Genomic DNA, 21,753 nt, shown 5'->3' with positions numbered 1-21,753 from the left:
TTATACACATACCACAATGTGCGATAGGAGTCAATGATGCGGTGCTTGGTTTCACAAGTGGAACTTTCTTTCGAGAGTCTGTTTCAACAGGTCGGACATTCTTCGAGACACAGCTGAGCTGAGCTCGAACGCTAGCCTGCCCAGGAGCAGGCTGGTTCAGCGGTATAAACTACCATGGTTACTCAGCTGCCATTCAAATAAGCCACGTTGGTGGAACGGAACTCTCTCTTAAATGAGCCAGACTTATCGAGATAAGCGAGGCTTTCCCTTAATCCAGCTTCCTGGAACACCGCTCTGGCTCGCTTTGGCTACGTTCTTGGAACACCATGCCCTCTGTTCAGCCCCGCCTAAGACCCAGACACCAAAACAACACCACAGCCAAGCATGACACATTGCACTTATTCGCAATCACTGTTTGCTACAGCAACAACCACAGCTTGTTAAATGCTTTTGAAAAGAGGTGCATTGTTTTTCCCTCTGTACATTTCTTTGGAAAATTTTTAGAAGGACCTACATACAGGCTGTCAAGTGATGCTTTTAATTTTCAAATCTTATTCAAGGATGATCATCTAACAGCTGTCTTTGTTACAACTTGAAAATCCAGGAAGATTGCAGTTCTGTAATATGGTGTCTCTGGAGGATCGTTTTTTCTTTGTGGCATTCTGAATTTTTCTCAGTTAGTTTGGAATGGTTGTGTATTTTCTTCTCTGTATGTGCTTTTGTCACATGACTGACTGTTAAGAAAAAAAAGTTTAATTGTCTAGTTATGTCATTATTTAAGTCTACTTTAAGATCGTTGTATCCATCTGCAAAAACAAAAAAGTAGACTTTAAATTACTTATTTTTTTCACTCTTTTTCTATGCAGACCTTGAAAAAAGGTCATTAGCTAACGCCCATATTTCTAACACAAATAAAAAACACTTTAAGATAACAAACTCCAGTAAACATTCAGTACAAAAGATTAGGTTTGTAGTTTGGTGTGGGAGTTTAGTTTCATGGACAATCAATTTTAATGCAATTCTAGATTACCTTGCAAACCAGATGGTGAGGGTTTTGCCTCCTTAGGCCCTGTTTAATTGGTTAGAGTATTGGTTGGTTAGTAATAAATGTAAATACATAAGAAGTACTGTAACCTAACAAGCCATTTCTATAGACTTATTCTAACTTAAATAAACGTATATAACCTATGCGTCCATCTAGAAAAAAAATAAACAGACAGACTGACTTTACATAGTATAAAACTACACTTGATATTGATAAATAAAGAAACATCAAAGAAAAAATTTAAAAATCCCCCAGATCTTAGTATCGGAGTATTCGGTATATTTCATTCTTTCTTAAATTTAATGGCATATGAGAGAGCAGAAGTCCATCAGCTCAGACTATCCCGCCCCATCAGAGGGTTGGCGTTTCACTGACAGAAGCGGGGCGGGACTCGATCTCCCACATCCACCAAATTATTGCAGAAATTTCGAACAGAGGCCTGGAACTATCAGACAAATACGAATCGATAGGAAAGCCGTCTGTTGGTGAAGTGTCAGCGGAACGTGTCACAATGGCAGGTAAAAAAAGATTAACTAGAAATAACGCCCGGTGAATCCACCGGTTGAAAAGGGGAGGAATCTGCAAGATTCTTGCTATTTGTTCAGAGTGATGAAATCCAGATGTTGTCCTTTTCTTGATAACTGTGGCAGGCTTCCGCGTCAAGCTTATGTAGTGCAGGTTCTCTTACTTGGGCGTCGTTTTGGCTAAATATTCATATTAACAGGCAAAGAAGTGATTTCTAGAACTTTCATGTATTTCATATAACTGAAACTGCTGATACTTAATGCTACTTTAATGCAATGTTGCCTCAATTATTATGAGAAGAAAGACGTCTTACAGGCCTATTGTTTGGCGATAATGTACAGGAAATTTACTCGAAATAGTTTTTAAGCAATCTTTGTTTCCTAATGTCAAAGTTTGCCTACATATAGTGCAGCATCACGCATTTCCACCATTGCATAATAGTGGCAATGTCTTCAAGAGTGCTGGAGACTGCTCCATGAGTCACTTGGCAAGAAAATTGTCCCAGCCACTTGGAATTTCAAGTTGGTGGCCATCTTGGTCGAACAATTTGGTGTTGTTATTGTTTGGTTGGTGATGTAGGCATGAAAATTGGCATGGCCAGTCTCCATGAGTCACTTGACAAGAAAATTGTCCCAACCACTTGGAATTTCAAGTTGGCAGCCATTTTTCAAGATGACCGACCGTCACCTTGGTCGAACAAGTAAGTGATGTCATTATTTGGTTAGTGATATAGGCATGAAAATTGGCATAGAAACAGCTTCCCACAGAATTATTCCATATGCCATTACTATGTTTGACTGCAGAGAATGTATCAGTTCTTGCATTCCTTCACATGACATTGGGAATTTTGGCCAAATAGTAAAATTTTTGTTTTATCAGATCAGAGTGTTTTCCTTCTTATAGGCTGAGAGTCATTCAAGTTCCTTTGGCCAAATATGTTCCACTTCAGTGAGGAATGGCCTGTTAGCATAGAGGCCGTATGGGTGCATTGCTACACTGATAAGGCTCTCCCATCTCTACAAGGGAACTCTGAATCTCATATAGATGACCATTGGCCGGTTGGTTACCAGTCTGATCGAGGTCTTTCATATCAATTTAAACAGGCTCCCATTTTACAATAGTATTGCCCTTATGTGGGCTTTTAATTAAGCCAAAATGTTACTTTTTCTCTTGACCTATTGTTTTGGTTTTTGTGTTTTAAATGAAAAATGTCTTTATCCTAAAGGGAAATTAGAAACCGCTACCTTAAAGTACACATTTAAACATTTTTGATCAAAGGGAAATCTTAAGTACTTAAATTGGGGGGGGTGTATGTTACACACTTTGGAGAGGAGAGGAGAGGAGAGGAGAGGAGAGGAGAGGAGAGGAGAGGAGAGGAGAGGAGAGGAGAGGAGAGGAGAGGAGAGGAGAGGAGAGGAGAGGAGAGGAGAGGAGAGGAGAGGAGAGGAGAGGAGAGGAGAGGAGAGGAGAGGAGAGGAGAGGAGAGGAGAGGAGAGGAGAGGAATGCAGATCAGCAGACTGTAGGCAGATTGAAAACTTGACTGGTAATTTATAAGAAAATAGAAACCAAAAACACAGCAGGGCCAGATAACCAAGAACTAATTCTGAGAAATCTAAATACAAGAAGAAACCATTGTTTCAAAAAACAAATGCCTGAGAACATACTACAGTGCATTTTCACAGGGTTGTAACAGCAATGATCTGCCAAAGACTGAGCTGAACAAAGTGGGGGCAACTAATAAAGAAGTGGCTGCAGCTGATGTTAACTGAGTTGGAGACAGGTGTGGAAGTGGAGCTTATAACCAAAACAGGGGAACTGAGGATAACAAGGGGTAATGACAAGAATCTAAAACGCATTGCAAAGTGTAAGTTCAAACAAAATAACAGCTAAGAGTATAGAACAGAGAGTGACCAAGGAGTGCAAAGAAACAACAAACTAAAAACCCAGAAGAGTAAAACAAAGAACTCAGAAATATTTGGATCATAGAAAAGACCAGAAACTCCGAACACAAAAAACAATGGAGTAATTATGAATAAAAAGACAAGTCAAGATACAAAAAGAATAAATGCTAAATTTAAGAATATGACTCAAAACACCAAGAATCCAAACAAGAAAACAGAATAGAAACAAACACAGACAAGGAAAAACTAGTCCGAAAAATCCACAAACCTTAATTTATATCATGTTTCAGTATTGAATGTACTTGGCAATGCTGGTTTCAGATGACGCAGCAGTTGTGGAGGAGGGTATCAGCCCAGCTCAGAACCCCTTGATTGCAATCACCTTTCAGAGAAACGTCCATAGGAAGCAGAAGTACCTGGAAGCCGAACCCAAAGCTCTTGGGGTATGTGCACGTTTATGTGTTTCAACCTTTGCTTGCCACTCATTTTTTTAACCTTATTTTGAATGATCTGTGTCTTGCAGATAACACAGGTTGGCCTGAGTGCGTATAAAATAATCTGTGTCGGCGTGTTTCAAGCTAAGGGCCTGAGTCAACTGCAAACTGACATACCTTTCTTCATTTCATCTCTGCTGGTAAGCAGATAGAAAAGTCAAATATACTTCATAAACAGTATAACTGTGGGATGGGAAACGAACAATGAGACAATAAAACTACTGTCACCCCTCAATGTTATTAATCATTTCACCCTTCAAATGCTATATATACTATAACAATTGAAATGTTTTGTTTTTTTACTTGGGCAATCAGCTTTTTGCTGATCTGTTCGGGTTAAAAAAAACATAGAAATAAGACTAAGTTTATAACTACAAAAAAATTTAGATTGTTATATATCATATAAAAAAATCATTCAAATAAAAAAATACATACAACTTTGTTTGCTTGGTTTTATTCTTAATGACAGTACACCAGGTGAAAATGATTGAAGGCTATGTTATAAATTCAGCCTTGGACAGCATAATCATATGATAAATAATCATAAATTTTTCTTTGATTTATAACAGTCTAAATGAAAAAAAATTATGGAAACATATTTCTGTGTTTATTACTGTTCATTTTATGCTCTAAAAGTATTATTTCATGTTTTGTTCAATTTGTTTTATACTGTTTTAGTGTTAAGGGATGTGACAGTGTTTGAAAATTGACCCATGTATTTTCTGGAGTAATCTGTTTTTTTTTCATGATAACGAGCAGCTACATTTCAACCATAATTAGTTATTTTTTAAAAGAGAAGTGGCTCAGATTTTAAATGAAAAAAAAAGATTAAATATTGAAAAGATATTGAGACTGTGTGGTTTTGTTCTCATTACAGGTACTGATAGCCGGGAATGTGGCTGTAGCTGCACAGAACCTCCATCTGCCAACGGTGGGTCATGTGCTTGAGAGACAGACAAAAGTAACAGTATGCAGTTCTCAAATATCCAGGAGATACAAGCTACCCACCAGCTTTAGGGTGCAAACTACTTGAAAATAGAATGTCTGTGTGAGATTTACAACTCTGATAATTTTATAAAATAAGACTCATAGAAAAGAGTGGTTCGCTGTCACTTGTTCCAATTTGTGTCACATTGCAAAGCTGAATGAAGCTGGAGTTCCACAAGTCCATTGCCCTGTCAATATGCTTATCCACATGTGACAGATTCTGCTCTAATGTTTCCTTAACAGAGGGGACTGAAAATAAGCAAACAGTAAAACAGTGCTTTGTAACAGGATGTCATGTGCTCTGGATGTGGAACTGACACTGATCACAGTTCTGTGGGCTAAGACAAGCAGATATGGCTGTCAAGAACTAGCTGTAACAGAGGGAAGTGAAACAGGCTGATGGCTCTGACTTTTCATTTCAGGATGGTTACAGGAAGTCACCCTTTCGTCTCTTTTGTGTTTAGTTGTCTTTTTCCCCTTGTCTATCTAAAAAAACTAAAACTTCTTTCTCTCAGTTGAAGGCCTGTTTGGGGATGCAGATTGTGGCATGTGGCGCCTCCATCTTCAACATAGTCTGCACTTTGATTAAAATGGAGGAGGTGTCCTATTACTGCTGGCATTATTACTATGAGAATGACAACAGCACACACAACCATGGTGAAATCTGCCATCAAATTGAGGTAAGACAGTATCCTCTTTATAAAACTGTATGATCATGTTCAAGTAACATTGAAAAGCAGTTGATGGAAAGGAAATGACATGTAACTGAACAGTGGAAGAGGACACTTTTTGTTTGTCTGTATTCACTCACAGAGCATCCAGTCCCACTTTTATGCTGGTGGTGTGGTCATCCAGGCTACTCTGCTGGCTATCTCTGCCACTCTGGCTGCTTATTGCTGTAAAGTAGTCAACTGTTGTGGGCCAGCTCCCAAAATTGTGAGTAAATACTGGTGAATGATTTAGCAACCCCCCTCTAATCCTCTAGTTTAAATGACAGGATTCTATACTAACTAAATGGATTGTTAAACATTCCACACAGTGCTAGCATGGTAGTGTCTTGAATTGTATGCAAAATTATATGAAAGTTCTCTGAAGTACAAATCTTTACAAAGATAATTCATGAACTAATCTTATTGTAACCAACCTGTGGCTTAAATCACTTGTCATTCTCTGCCCCGACAGCCTGTGATCACTGTACAAACGCCCCCTGCCGAACAGTAAGGAGACACACACACAAGAAGGATGTACAGCCTCAAGCAAATGTTCTAAGATTAAAGATGTACCGATCAGTATATTCATATCAATAATGGATGTAATCACTTTGTATAATGTGAAAGGGGTGAAATGCCACCCATGGAGAATTATTATCAATTCTGCAGTTCTCAAATCTGTTGAGCCTTTTTGTCTGTACCACATTTATCTTTTCTCTCATCAGTCTGTTTCCTTTTTTGCTGAGTTTTCAGTTCAAACTGTCTGACAAATCTGACACTACCTACTCAGCATTGCCCAACAGAGACTGTTAGCATAATAAAGAACAAAAAGATGTTACCCAGAAAACATTCAGCCCTTGAATGATAGTTGTTTGAAAACATCCTGTCATAGTAGCAAAATCATTCAAAATTAACACTGCACCAATATTTAGCCACCAATTGGACAATCATCCTCTTATGGTTTCAAGTAAAGTACAGCCATAAGCTTTTTTTTTTTACAATTACTAAGTAGTAATTGTACCTGCCTCTTGTAGAAGAATGTATTATATGCATTATAAGCCTGTTTTGTCTTTCATCTGCAAAATGGCCAGTTACCTCACAATGACTTGAAAAAGTCATGAAAATATGGTATTTCTGTGTAAGATAGGCACACAAATATAATATGAAGCAAATGTGCTATGACAGGAAACCACTAAACATTTGCAGTGTAAAAATATTTGGTAACTATGCACAGCTAAGTACAGTCAATTCTACTTACAACTTACTGGCTCAGACAATAATAATCTAACAACATGCAAAAGTTGTTTACTGAGATATACCCTTCTTCTGCGTTCAGTAGTTTCATCCCTTTCCGGGTTTGTTGAAGAAAAAATCAACTCATTGTTTTGAAGATAAATATTCAGAAACGACCGAGTGAGACCCTTGATGTCAACCTCTTGCATTTTCACTTGCTGAAGACAAAACTAAAGTTAAAAAGATTCAGACACCTGAAGGAAGCAAAAGTAAAGGGCTGGCAAAGAAGAGAACCCATTCATTTTAGCTGTTCGTGGGTTCAAAACTTCAGACAGTTGTTTCTTGGGAAGGATTCTTTCATTCAATATTTCTTTCAAAGTATTAGAAAATGAAAATATTGTTCTTTTAATTTGTCCAATCCAGTTTTAACTTCTGTGCATATCAAAGAGCCTTAAAAAAATAAACAGACCATCTTTTTGAAAAAAAAAAAGAAAGAAAAAGAATATCTAAAGACTGATCGTTTTTTCCTGGTTTCTAAGAGAGGTTCAGACCTTCACTGGACATGGAAACTACCACATAAGCCCAATTATGCGAAGAATGTTTTGAAAGTTATGTGACCTTGCTTTATTATTATTTCAGAAGGTGATTAATGAAGTTTTCTGTGATGAATTACCAACAGTGCCTTTGTGAAAATGTTTCATCAGATTGTATGCTGTTGTTAGCACTACCTTAATAATGCTTTCTTGTTTCATTTATCATTGTAACCAACAAGAATTTATAATAAAACATTCATTCATTCATGAGCCTGAATTGTTGAAATAAGTAGCTTTTACCAGGTGTGAATCACCAAACTGTTGCATGTATTTCACAGTGATAACTGCTTGTTACCAAACCCTCTCTATAAGTGGAGAAAAGAATAGAGAAAGATCCCTTACATTAATTTTTCCTTTTTTTACTGTAATAAATGTGATCATCTCCAGTGTCGTCAACTGTCCCAGAAGAATTTACAGTGTGACAATGTAAATGCTGTGGGCTGAGGCTTCTTTTTTTTTCCAAAAAAGGAATGAAACACAGCAGAATCATATTTAAAATTGTTACTTTGCATATGGTTTTAATAAATAGGGAATTGGCATAAATTCTGTCTAAAAAAATGCAGCACTCACAAGGACATATTTATCAGAAATTAATGACTCAACATATATTCTAAACATAATGCAGAGGTAGGTTATATTGAAAGAGTAAATAAATATTTCTATTATCAGCTACGAAGAAGACATTATTTGAAAACAAATCATAAAAAACATTTATTTGTCAAAGAATGCATTTTTTCCACAAATATTTGATACAATAAAAAGAAAATATTCTTACTGCACATGATCAAAAAGAACACTTCATGATGGGATGATAAAAATGAAAAGTTCTGTTCATTTTTCTACACTCTGACAAGAACATGCCACTACACACACTCCTTTTGGTTTTGCTTTTAAATATGAAACAAATACATTTTTGCAGCCTTCTTTTTTTTACATCTGCAGTTCATCTGCCCAGTGGCTCTGTGGAAGATCAAAGTGATCAAATTAGTAAACCAAAAACAACATTCAAGTGGAACAAATGAGAAGCTTATTGTTGTCCTGGCTTGTCTTTAGCAGAGTTGTCCAGTTGCCTAACTGACCTGAGATGAAGATGATGTGATCTCTTCAAGGTCTCCGAAGCAACCGTGTTTATGACGAATGAGGCTCCCCCAGAGCACCGAGCGATGACAGGATGGACACTTTCCTTCCACTGGCAGGAGGTGGGATGGCTCCACCTTCAGGAAATATCTAGCGAGGCAATTTAAATGACTGCTCATCCCACAGAAGGGGTGGAAACAGCTGACCTTCTCTGACACCTGACAAGGAGAGGAGACAAATTTCACTGGAATGGTAAATGGACTGTACTTGTAAAGCACTTTTCTAGTCTAACCGACCAGTCAAAGGGCTTCTAACACTACATGCCACATTCACCCACTCACACACACTCATGCAGCACGTCTTAAGTCTATACATAACTACGTGCTTTTCTAACCGTTCATACACACATTCATACACCGATGGATGCATCGGGAGGCAACATGGGGTTCGGTGTCTTGCCCAAGGACGCTTTGACATGCAGCCCAGGGAAGCCGGAGTCCAACTTTGAATTTTTCAGCGTGATCCCAGTAAAAATGACATTGACAATGGTATAAAAAGTCCCTTCATCTGGAGAGAAGACTGATTGTTGGACTGTCATATCCAAGAGTGAGTGGGATTATGGTAGAGAAGGAGTGCAAGTGAAATATGTTCTGATAATATTAATGTCTAACAGGGAAAAAAATCTAAGAAAAGTAGAGATTTGAGAAGGCAGGAGAGCAGTGAGTATTGTGATCAACAAGCTTCTAGTAACACAATATCAATATTATTACAATGGCAATGAAATATTATCCCATTCATTGTTCTATATTAATTTAAAAGTTAAAGGCTAACATTGTACCGACATTGTAAACTGACATCAAACACAAGCCCATCTACAAATCAATACAGGTTGCTGACAGTTTCTACAATCCTTCTCTTCTTATGTGCTCGAGCTTGTTAAAGTTTACCGGGATGTGTGTTACGATGGCAGACGCTGGCTCATTCAGAAGGTTCTCAGTGAGATTCAGGTTTATAATTTCATTTTATGTCATTTAATTTGGACTTTTAAACCATTCTCTCTGGTGTTGTTGGATGCAAGCTCCTGATTGAATGTCTCACTGAAAGTTACAGATCTTCATCTAAAGCTTTTTTCTACTTTGGGTAACATTATTAGCTCTAAAACTCATTAGTAATTTTCTGATCATTCCATTGAGCATTTCAGTGCCTCAACTTGCAGAGTAGAAAACCATTCCTTTAACTGAAGGCTGTTAAAGGTTGTTCTAAGGCTGTGGACTCATAGAGGTTATTGCTAGTTTTTCACACAATGTTTTCTGCATTTTTGCTTAATTTTTGTTAAATAAATAATGAGATGGCTAGTATATAATGTGTTGTTATTCATCTGAGGCTGTATTTACATGATTCTCAAAGAGTGTATTGAATATATTTTAGTAAAAATTGAAGAATAGCTGAGTAGTAGCTTTTCAAAACATTTCCTGAAAAAGTATTTGCTGTGGTTTTTTGCAGTCTAGACTTTCTAAAATCACTCTGGATGAAAAAAAAAACATTCAGACTCGCAGTTACAAGACCTTAAATGAGCCTAAATGAGTAATTAATATGTTTTATGGTGGTTGTAGAATCCCTTCAAAAATGTAGAAGGATGACTTTAAGTTAACAACAGTGTACTGTTCAGTGACACTACCTTCACCATCCCTCTGCAGAGAAAACACCGGGACATCTCCTCCTCTTCCCCTGCAGACTGCAGGGACAGCTTCTTCTTGGCCCTCACGCTGCCAAAACAGATGGGGATGTGCAGGGGTGGCTGCAGACTGGGCTCAAAGTCCATCCTGTACTCTTGTTTGAGCCAGCGGGCCGTCAGCGGCAGCCTGTTCCATGGCGCTACTCGTAGCATGTTGGATACTACACGCCAGTGGAACTGCAGGCTTGACTCCTTTCTGGAACGCCGAGAGACATGGGAAAGTCGTCTGGAGGAGTGAGGGTGCTGCCACGCCCACTCAAACTGACACAGAAACGACAGAATTTTATATTTATTTATCTATCAACACCAAACAAGATATCAATACTTTGGATATTTGAGTGTTTCGGTAATAAAGGTTGGGGGTACTCAGACTAAACATTAATCTGATTTTGATTTTCCCTGTTTACCTTCTGAGAAGACCACAAATAAACAAAACAAAAAACAACCATCATATTTGAAAGCTTTCTCACTTTATTTTCTGTGTTGAAACATTGCTGTATGTCAATCATTTTTATGGACAAAATTAAGATTTTAAGAGCCCCGTGTTTCCATACAAAGTTCCAAGGCTAATGCAATGGTTGGATGGTCAACAAGTCAAAATTCCCATTTACTGACATCAGATGCTTTACACAGCCATTATTTTACTGATATTTACACAGGTATTTGAACACAAATTTGTACTAGTGCTGAAATTGTTTTCAAGAGATTAACCAATCTATATTTATTCTGTCTGGACCAATCTTTTTACAACTAAGTAACTATTGTTCCTCTTTTACTTCACGGAATGGGTTAAATAGAAAACCTGACGAATGTACAATGGTCCTAAATTCTTGGGATGCCCATGCAAAAAAGAAGGTAGCTCTTAGAGCATAATTTAGCCATTGCGTGTTATACTTTGACTCAACATATCTGTACTCTCTGCTTTATTTTCCTTCAGACAGTATTGCATCCTCTAAAAGCAGGATTTATCAGTGCCATCTGCAGTAGCAGTGGTTTAGTGTCTGTTCAGACCAGGTATTTTCATGCATCCTGTGTGATCCAATCACAAGCTCCAAGTGCAGTATGTGTGATCACAGCCAACACTAAAACGCGTCCCCACATACGACTTGAGTGACCAATTGTCATCAGATCCAAATTACCTGCTCTATATGAACATAAACAAGGCTGCCAATTTTACAAAGTGAGCTGAGCAATAAGCAGGACATTAGTAGGTCACAAAGCATTTTTTGTTTGTTGCTTCTGCACAAAATACATAGATCACTTGGTGTTTTATTAATAAGAAGAGCAGACTGTTGCATGTAAAAGATGTAACGAATATAAAACTCCTCTATATTCCTAAATATGGAAATGTGCTTCCATTAAGAAGAGACAATGTGGAAAAATGTGGATCATAAATTCAGTGAGGTATCTGCTGTATATGTCTTGACAGCTTTGCATAAAGTTCTTAAACTTTTAACTTCATACTCGAGAACTACATCAATTTCTGAAACAGTCCCTGGAGATACCTTAAATCTTTGACCAAATCAATGCTGATTTGTTCACTTTCACAGCAGAAATCAACATAAAAGATGAGCGGGAGGTTTTCTGTCAATAATATGACTTGTGACGCTACTTTTTACAGAATGTATTTTTTCTCAAAAAAAAAAGAAAAGTAGAAAATAGAAAAATAGAAAATCTGCCTTTTGCGTGGATTCACATCAGGGGAGTAGGTGATCACTCAGTGTGGCCCAGGACAAATTTGCATTTACTAACTATTATATCAATGTGATTATAAGCATTCCACGTCACCTCTGGTTGTTGAAAGAGCAACTGGATATTGTGAGTGATGGCATCAGGTCTAAACAGACTCAATCAAACACAACATCCATGTATAGCTGTGTATACGGTAATGGTCTTTAGCAACAGTTCATGACAGAGGTCATCACAAAACAAGAGTCATGTGTAAACCCATTCTGTCTATTAACAACACTTTCTCATTTACTTGTAATTGATACACATTTAGAAGAAATCTGTGTGAACAGATGAGTCATTATCAGTGGCTTATATTTTCCAATCTGTGCCCAAAGATTTGCAAACAAACTCCTCAGTCAAATTCAGAGAAATTGCAAAGATGCTGCAGGTGAGACCTCCATCTGATAAATCAGTGGTCCATAGCCTTTTAATGTCACTGCTTGTATCTGCTCAGCTCACTGAAATAGTAATCTGAGGCAGTAAGAAAAAAAGGAAAAATTAAGATACAAGATTCTCCCTAGAAATGTAAACCAAAAGACACAAACTCAAAAAAGCAGTGAAAGTTCTTGGCTTTTAAGCTGCAGTGTCTCATCATAGTCAGCATACTGTTTTTGAGGATGTTACATCCCTAATTATGATGTTCTATAAAAACTCTAGACTGGATTTAGACACATAAAGATTAGACAGATAAAGATAAAACGCTGCCGTCCAGTCACCAACCATCTTATTCTCACCCTTAGGGCAGCAATATCTGAAGGAAAGCCATGGATAATTAGGACCATCTCCCTAAAAAAGACAGATTAAACGTATTCAGATTATAAAGTATGTCATTCCAAAGAGTCTTTCTGATCTAAAATAGCTGACAGTTTACCAAATTATAAAATCATACCATGGTCCTCTTCCACTGGTCCTCTTGGCTCCCCCTCTGTGCCGTCCTGCGTTGTGCTGTCCAATCCGCCGCTCAGGGTTCACAGTAAAGCCGATGTATATACGGCCTTTGAATTTTGGATTAGTGCAGTACAGCATGTACACACCAAAGAAGCTTTCTATTTCGACTACCATTGTAAAATCATTTATTTAGGGTATTATCATTAAACTTCGTACCGCCATGTACTATTTACCTTCACTGAAACATACATGGCATTAACTGGTAAAAACACAGCAAGCTAGAAAAGATTAGCTTGTAAAGCCCAATTTTGAAAGAAACGTTTAAATTAATCTGCGAGAAATCAGCTATATGTCATGGACGCTATTTGTCAGTAGGTACAAGCTTTAAAAATGTAATACTGTTAGCCACTGTACATGTTCGGTGGCGTCTGTTTTAGTAGCTAACACAGTTGCCTGATCTATTGAGTTCCAAAAGAATGCCCTCTATCTTTCTGTGGGGCTAATAAAAGCTCACCTCTAAAAAAAAATACTTTATAAGACTGCCCCGTTTATGGCTGAGAAAAATAAATCTTGTATTTTTTTGTAAAAATAGTTGCTTAAATAATTTTATTGGTCTTTCTACAGGGACTTCTAATGTTATGATTCGATACTTTAAAATAATATGTCCCGTCCACACTATGTAGAGGCATCAACTGATTGGCTGTAGTTGTCATTGCTGCAATTCAATTGGACGGTTCTTTTGTAAATTGTGACGTCATCGAAACACCGGCACTCACATTGGCTAATAGGAATGACAGCTTGTGACGATGTCCAAGCGACGGATAGTTTGGTGGAATGCGGTGAATAAAAAAAAACGGGAGTAAACGTGAATTAAGGAGTGTTTAACATCATTACTAGAGTGTAGAAGGTAGGTAGATAGGTAACTTTCGGAGAGTAGAGTTGGGGATATCGGCCGACGGCCTGTACAGGTCCGGTAGCGATATCCTAGCGCTACTTTCTGTAAGGGGGTGTAAAATTGGAGGGAAAGGAGGGGGGCAGAGATAGTTGCAACAGTACGGAGATGAGTGAAGAGCAGTTTGAGATTGATAAAGAGGGTGGTGAGTGGGAGCAAGTAGGGAGAGGAGGAAGGGGTAAAGTGGGAGAAGGAGAAAGAAAGAAGATAAAAATAGCTTAGAAGACACGGAGAGTGAGGGACAGGAAGATGAGGAAAGGAATAGGAAGAAGGGAGACTTTAATGTAGTGAGATTTGAAGGTGAAGGTGGAGTAAAAAAAATGGATCCATTAAAAATTACAAAAATAATCAGAACACAAGTAAGAGAGGTCAAATACGCTAAAGTGTTTGGAGATGGAAACTTGCTAATTGGATGTAACACAGATACACAAGTAAAAAAGCTCGGAAAATGGTGAGTGTAGGAAAAATGAAAGTTACAAAAACGGTGAGAGTTGGAGAGCAGAGAAGTTTTGGATGTAAGGGAGTGATAACAGGGGTTCCCCTTGGAATAAGCATGAAAGTTGTAATAGAAAACATGAGAGGAAGAAATACAACAGTTAAAGATGTTAAAAGAATGACAAGAGGGCCTGAGAAAAAAGAATCAGAAACAGTGGTTGTAGAATTTGATGCAAAAACGATCCCAAAAGGAATATATTTTGGATTTGTATAATATAGTGTTAGAGAATTTGTCCCAAAACCAATGAGGTGCTTTAACTGTCAAGAGTACGGACATATTGCTAGCAGGTGCACAGGGAAAAGAAGGTGTGCAAGGTGTGGAGGGGACCATGAATATGGGAAATGTGGGACAGGTGTGAAACCAAAATGCTGTAACTGTGGAGGAGAACATAGTGTAGCATACTGGGGATGTGAGGCTATGAAGAAAGAGATAACAGTGCAGCGGATGAAAGTGAATGAGAAAATATTGTATGCTGAAGCTGCCAGGAGAGCGGGAAAGGAGAAAGATAATGGTAAGCTACAGAATAGAGAGAAACAAGTGGGCAAGAAATTGAAAAGAAAATGGTGGAGGAGAAAAAAAGATTGGTGACATTCGTAGCAGGGGTCATAAATGTGACTGCAGATGTTAAATCTGAAACAGAAAGAATACAAATCATAGTCAAAGCAGCAGTGCATCATCTGGGTATGAGAGGGATTAGATGGGAAGGAGTGAGAGACGAGTTCAGTGTTCAGGCCAGTCAAGAATTATCATGGATAGTATTAATAATGATAATCCTTCAGTGGAATGCAAAAAGCTTAATTGCTAATGGTCAGTAATTTAAACAATTCATATATAGTCAGCAGGAAATACCAGGTATAATGTGCATCCAGGAATCATGGTTTAAACCAACTTTAGCTTTTATTATCACAGGATACATGGCAGTCAGAAGGGATGGTGGGTGGGTGTGTCACGTTTGTTAAAGAGGGCATTCCTTACAAGGTTATTGATATTGGAGTTGAGATGGAGATTATTATAAAAGAAATATGAATAGGGAAGAGAAGGTTGGCAATAATACATTTTTATAACTCATGCAGGAAGTTGGATATAAAGAAACTGGAAGAAATGGAAGTGACACTTCAAATAAAAACTAAAAAGCAGTCTTATCCCCTTAGACTATCAGATTTTAAAAAATGATCCCAGTGCTGGTATTCAGGAAACGGACCTGCCAGTCCTCTCTCTCCGAAAAGGCCTTGGAGGTATGAGGCTGGAACAGCTACTTCAGTCCAGGCTGGCGTTTTACTTTTGCCAGTCGAGGGATCCTGTTCGTGACGCCAAAATTGTGGAAATTTAGTAACGCACAGAGTCAGTTATTTTCTTCTGAGGAGATAAGAGGCTTTAATAATAATATCTTCCAAGAGAGAACAATACAGCACAGAATACAGAGTTGCTCTGACCACTGAGGCAAAAACACACAGTTATATTGCCCTCTTATCACGCCATCTCTCTTTGGGTATAGTTGATTGTTCTTCTATCTTTCCTCTCCAACCATCAGTTGAGGTTACCAAGACACAGTTGTAATACCAGCCTAACCCTGTCCCCCTTAAAGTGCAGCTATCTCATTATAACAAGCCCACCATTGTAAAGAGGAATTTAAGAAAAACAGGGCAGGGTGGTACCTTGCAGCTCGGTCATTTGCAGTTCATGCACAGTAACACTCAATACAATGCATATAAGAATTCATTTTCCATTACAAACATCAAGGAAAGAAATAAAACAGCAGATCAAGTACAGAAATTTTATAACTGTGGAGGAAAAGTATAGAGAATATGCGTATATATACAACAGGAGTAACAGCAGCAGCAGTGGCGGTTCCCATTTATAATAGAACAATTTCAAGAAGAACATCAGATCATTTAAGTATATATGCAGTGGAATTATGTGCAATATTTCTAGCAATAGAATGGATGGAGGGGGTGAGGGATAGGAGAATAGTTAAATGTAGTGATTCGTTTTCATCAATCTTAAGTATTAAAAACAGAACAGCAAAAACACATCAGGAAATTTTATATGAAATACAGGTAAAAACATCCAGGTTAATGCAACAGGGGAGGGAAATAGTGTTCATGTGGGTACCAGCTCATGTAGGAATAAATGGAAATGAAAAAGCAGACAAAGCTGCTAAGGATGCAGTAAAGAAAGAGGTGGTGGAAATTAAAGTAAAATGATCAAAAACAGAAGGGAAAAGTTTAGTATGGAAAGAAATAAACAAACAGTGGAATCTATATTGGAAGAATCAGGAAAAAGGAAGACATTTATATAAATTACAAAGTGTAGCAGGAGAGGCAGGGTGTTACGGACAGAACTAGTAAATATGAGCAGTATAAGAATAGAACATTGTAAAGTGAATAATACACTTAAGATAAAGGGGAAACATCCAACTGGGCAGTGTAGCTGTGGGGAGAGGGAGACAGTGGAACATGTGATGATAGCATGTCCCAGATATGACGATAGGGCTGCAGAAGGCAGGAATAAGAGAATATAATCTGAAAAAGTAGAACACCAGTACACCAGTGGAATCTGGTCAATTTAAAGAAGGGAGGAAACTATTTATAGGACACCTGGTGTCAACTGGAATAATTTAAAAAATATAGAAAAGAAGAACTAGAAAGAAGTTTAGTCCAGTAGATGGCGGCACATGCAACAGCAAGGATGCCAACTGCCATTAAAAATCAAAGAAGAAGACGACACCGGCACTCATGTTCGTAAACTGACTGAATTAGCAGAACATTTTACAGTCAGCCTTTAATTGGTAAAAAAAAAATAGCAGTTGCAGAACTTGTAAAATTGGTGAATACTGTAGTACTGCCAATGCTAACCTGTCTGTCTTCTTTTAATAATTGATTTGCCAATACATCTATTTAGCAGTGTTTTCTTTCCTTCTATGAGGATATGGCAATAACAGCAGATCACATCCGAGACAAACTCATTAAAGAACTCGCGGCAGTGCATGTGGTAAGTTTGTTATTTGCATTATTTTTTCCTGGATTGCTGCGTAATATTAAAGAACAGAGGTACAAACATAATGGACTATAACTGTGAGGTTTTCAAAATATTCCGAAGCTGAAGCTGTTCGGCTCATTGGACATTCAGCAAGCCAGCTTTCGCCATCACCCAGCAGCACGTTGTGTTAATGTTAGCTACAAGAGCCGAATGAACATATAAGGGAATCATTCCTGGTCGCCTGTAGTATTTAACTGTCTAGTCTTGGATGATGTAGATATTTATGGTTTTTTTTCCAGAATGTGGAGGATACCTCACCTAACAGATGTGCTGCCAGCTTCAAAGTCCTGGTGGTCTCGTCCCAATTTGAGGGAAAACCACTGTTACAGAGACACAGGTATGACTCGTTGTAGGTATTGTCACAGAATTGGTGCACTCATTTGTTAAGTTAATTTGTATAGTACTTAAGTGGCATTTATTATAGTTTCCACGGGTGTGTATTTTTTTCCCTTACAATTTGAGGGCCAAACTCTTCAGGGTTGATATACTATATACCAACCATACACCACAGCATCTGCATCCAAACTGAATCCCTATCTCTTGCTCCATCAAAGGTTGCTAGAAACTTGGGTGTCATGATTGATGTCCAACTAACTTTCAAAGATCACGTTACCTCGGTTGCTCGTTCAGCCGCTTTGCATTAATAAACATAAGAAAGATCAGACCATACCTAACCCAACATGCCACCCAACTCCTGGTGCAGGCCATGGTCATCTCCTGCCTTGACTACAGCAACGCTCTCCTAACTGCTCTCCTAACTGGTCTCCAGCCTGTGAAACCTCTGCAGATGGTCCCGAACGCGGCGGTGCGTCTGGTCTTGGATCAGCCTAAAAGAACACGCCCCCCCTCTGTTCATTGAGCTCCTCTGGCTGCCCTTAGCATCAGATCCAAGTCCCTGATGTTAGCTACAAAGAGCTTAATGGAGCGGCTCCATCTACTTGAATGCTCCTGCAAAGGCTTCTGTCCCAACTGGGTCCCTCCGTTGGTCCCAGGATTGTCGTCTAGCAGCTCCTACACCACGCCTAAGACAATCCAAACTCTGTTCATGTGTCGTCCCACGATGGTGGAATGACCTACCGAGCGCTACCAGAACAGGGGCGTCCCTGTCTATCTTCAAGAAGCTCCTGAAAACCCAGCTCTTCAGAGAGCATCTCCTATCCCAGCACTTACCTTGTACTTCCCTCCCCCCTCTATCTCTGCACTTTATCTTTCTGCACTTCCTTCTATGCCTGCACCCTATCTCTACTCTGTCCCCTCTGACAGAGTCGGACTCCTGGGTTCCTTCTATGTAGCTTATTGTTAGCTTTTTATAAAGCTGTTATATCTTGATTTGTAAGTCGCTTTGGATAAAAGCGTCTGCTAAATACAGAAACATAAACTATCTTCCACAGTGTTATGGTCAGTTCTGCAATATAGATTCTTGTCATGAGCTATTTATGGAACTGAGCAGACTTTGTCCTCAGCAGCAGCACAGGGTCTGAGTGATGCAGAGGAGCATCACAGCTGTGACAGCTCTACTTGCCCTTATATCCCTTGATGTGCTGGTTTAACTTTGATAGTTGATTAATGATGGTCTCATTATCATTCTGTCTGCTGATTGACCCCTATGTTTCAATTAAAATGACCAATTGTGTTATCAGTGTGGTATGCAGAAACCCCATTTCTAAATATCAAAATATTTCTTCTATTTTAAAAAACAACTAAATTTACTTAAATTTTCAATGCAAACAAGAATGAGAAATATTTTAGCTCTCAAGTGGGTTTTCATCGAAAAATGCTACTTTTGCAAGTAAGTGTTCAAACATTTAATTGAACCATCTGCATATCTCACATCAGTAATACACCCCCTTTCATTGATTTTATTCAGTTGTCATTAGCTGCTGCTTGATCCAAACAAAATTCCTTCATTTTCCTTCACTTTTTGTGACCTTAATCTACAACAGAAGTTCCCAAACCTAGGTCTTCTTCAGGGTTTTGCCAAAGATCACCAGGATTGCGTGAGTCATTTACTTGACAGAGGTTGTAAAGATTAGATTTCCACGTATACAAAGTCATAACAAAATGACTTAAATATCAAAAGTCTATGTGAGGATGAGGAGCTGCTTTTACACACTGAGGTATGCTGTGCTTGTGTTTTATGGAGTTGCAGGAAATAAAATGATTCTTAAATGAGTGCATCTACTACTCCATTCAACCAGCTGAATGATGCATTGTTTTAAAAAACCCAATGGCATACGTCATGGACACATGACAACGAGACGCAGTGTGTTCAGTCGAACAACATGCAGTGCAAAGAGTTGGAAAAATGTCAAAACTGGGAGCTGTGACAACTACTGATGCAGATAAAACAGCCACCAGGCAGCGTGTGTGCATCACCGTACAGCAATATGTGCACCAATTCTCTCTGCATATGAACCTGCTGCTGGAAGAAATTAAGGCTGTCATAAACATACCCGACATCTCATCTGCAATGGGCCAAAACACAACAAACTGTGAATGTCACAGAAAAACAATGTATTACATAAAGCAACCCAAGAGTTTTCATATATGATTTGATATTTTACGTGTTAAATGTACCATTTTTTTCTCTTTTGGTTTCAGAAGTGTAAAACCTTTCTGCTCTGTTGTTATTACAGATGTGTCGGCCTCTAGTTTCACTTTGGCTCTTTGTAAAATCCAAACCCGTGTGCTGTCTGTTTGCAGGATGGTGAATACATGTCTCGTCGAGGAGTTGAAAGAAATCCATGCTTTTGAACAGAAGACCCTCACCCCAGAACAGTGGGAGAAACAAAAATCAGAATGATACAAACACATTCACTTGCATGACAATCCTCCTCCTAGCATAAAACAGGCCTCATTATTTTTCACCTTCACACCAAATCAAATCGGTGATTTTTTTTTTTTTTTTACATAAAACCACAGCAATTTTCTCAACAATAAACACTTTGATGCTGCATTTTGTTTTCGTGTATTGCATTCTTTTGATTAAGGTTTGCTGTGATGGCAGCATATTTTCAGGATTTTAGTCGTGTCAGTTTGGACGTGACCACACCTGTATAGGAGAGATCTGAAGTGCAACACCTTTAAATAAATAAGTTTAAGTTTAATTGTCATTTCCACACAAATTATAGTAACTTTTAGATGTTTGCAGATTTGGAGTTTTGTTTATTTGAACTATTTTCTATATTGGAAATCAAATGTCAGCACATCAGAACATTGACAATACAATAAATTAGATTTTAGATTCTAAACACAGAAAGAGAAAGATATTGTGTGAGGTTGGTCATTGAATAAAGTTAATCATTTGCACATGAATATGTTTAAAATTTCAAATAATATTTGGTCTGTTTTAAATACTTTCCTACTGTTATGCTAGATTTAACTGCCCTGTAGTATATAGTTGTTAATTAGCTCAATTTTTGAGTGTTACTTTAGGGCAGGTTTTGCTGAAAAATGGAGCATTTCATCATTTTGTGCTATTAAAGCATTTTGAATGCAGTATAATGAAGACATTAACCACTCACTCTAGACAATGGTTTCAGGACACAAATTAGCATTTTTATACTGTAGACCAGTGCATTTGTTTTGTAATAATTTCAGTGAAAATCAAACAAAGTTGAAAGTAAATAACTTTGCTTGTTTTCAGTAAGACGCATCAATACTGATACACATGTAAGGTTGGCTGTCAAAGATTAATCTACACCACAGTAACTGAAGTTGTTATATTAACTCAACCTTAAACATCAACGGAAAGAAAATGTTACTTACACATTCATAAAGAAGCAATCTTAAAATATTTGTAAACCTTGATTTGAATATGTCTTTTCTGAATTGACTTATTGACATCTTGTCTCTACTAAGAGCTCTGATATGGGTGAAACTGTATCAAAAAAAGATTGGACTTTGACGCCACCCTTAGGAATGTTTCTGTATCAACAGCTATGCAGGCTTATCGATGAGCTCAGCAAATAAAGATCACAAAGTATGTTCTTAAAGTTGACCATATTTATTTGAAATGAGGTGTTATTTAAAAAAGAAAGAAAAAACATGGAGGCATAATTATCAAAAAGCTTTTTCCATTAAGTAAATTATATTGCTGAGAAAGAGACAACATGAATCTTAAAATGTTTCATTTACAATCTCAACAGTACTAAGCACCACACCACCATGCAGCTCTCTTCAGTTTGCTGTATCATAAATCTTTTGTGTTCTGTACTGGACAAATTCACATGTAAGGTCTCCAAATAATGAGCCTTGAAAAACCATGGAGCTGACCATGAGCAGGTGTATGTGGTCTTTGAGATTACATGAGCTATATTTTAAACAGCACATAAAAAAATCCAAGT

At 38.0% G+C, this 21,753-nt stretch overlaps 3 protein-coding genes across 4 annotated transcripts; 2 read left to right on the top strand and 1 right to left on the bottom strand.

The window, feature by feature from the left end:
- Nucleotides 1-1,435: 1,435 nt before the first annotated feature.
- On the top strand, nt 1,436-7,696 carry LOC140282012 (uncharacterized). The gene is made up of 7 exons (XM_072376545.1): nt 1,436-1,563; nt 3,794-3,915; nt 3,996-4,106; nt 4,844-4,897; nt 5,469-5,633; nt 5,767-5,889; nt 6,136-7,696. The coding sequence occupies exons 1-7, from the start codon at nt 1,557-1,559 to the stop codon at nt 6,172-6,174; spliced, it is 621 nt and encodes a 206-aa protein (XP_072232646.1). The 5' UTR covers nt 1,436-1,556; the 3' UTR covers nt 6,175-7,696.
- Nucleotides 7,697-8,084: 388 nt separating this feature from the next.
- Nucleotides 8,085-13,481, bottom strand: slx1b (SLX1 homolog B, structure-specific endonuclease subunit). Its single transcript, XM_072376832.1, has 5 exons — nt 12,922-13,481; nt 12,767-12,818; nt 10,245-10,562; nt 8,569-8,784; nt 8,085-8,449 (listed from the first exon to the last, which is right to left on the bottom strand). Exons 1-5 carry the CDS (start codon nt 13,092-13,094, stop codon nt 8,420-8,422), a joined length of 789 nt encoding a protein of 262 aa, XP_072232933.1. The 5' UTR covers nt 13,095-13,481; the 3' UTR covers nt 8,085-8,419.
- Nucleotides 13,482-17,067: 3,586 nt separating this feature from the next.
- On the top strand, nt 17,068-20,628 carry LOC140281791 (bolA-like protein 2). Of its 2 annotated transcripts, XM_072376288.1 has the most exons (4): nt 17,068-17,156; nt 17,294-17,359; nt 17,647-17,744; nt 20,111-20,628. In XM_072376288.1, the coding sequence occupies exons 2-4, from the start codon at nt 17,297-17,299 to the stop codon at nt 20,208-20,210; spliced, it is 261 nt and encodes an 86-aa protein (XP_072232389.1). In that variant the 5' UTR covers nt 17,068-17,156; nt 17,294-17,296; the 3' UTR covers nt 20,211-20,628. The 2 variants fall into 2 exon arrangements, with proteins under 2 accessions (XP_072232389.1, XP_072232388.1); XM_072376287.1 differs by lacking the exon at nt 17,068-17,156 and having other exon boundaries at nt 17,165-17,359.
- The last annotated feature ends 1,125 nt before the right edge of the window (nt 20,629-21,753 follow it).

Source organism: Leuresthes tenuis, unplaced genomic scaffold (assembly GCF_036924035.1).
Source record: "Leuresthes tenuis unplaced genomic scaffold, fLeuTen1.0.hap1 SCAF_22, whole genome shotgun sequence".
In the NCBI taxonomy this organism is placed as follows: Eukaryota; Metazoa; Chordata; class Actinopteri; order Atheriniformes; family Atherinopsidae; genus Leuresthes; species Leuresthes tenuis.
The sequence above is the reverse complement of the archived record's forward strand: the minus strand, read 5'-3'. Positions and strand labels throughout refer to the sequence as shown.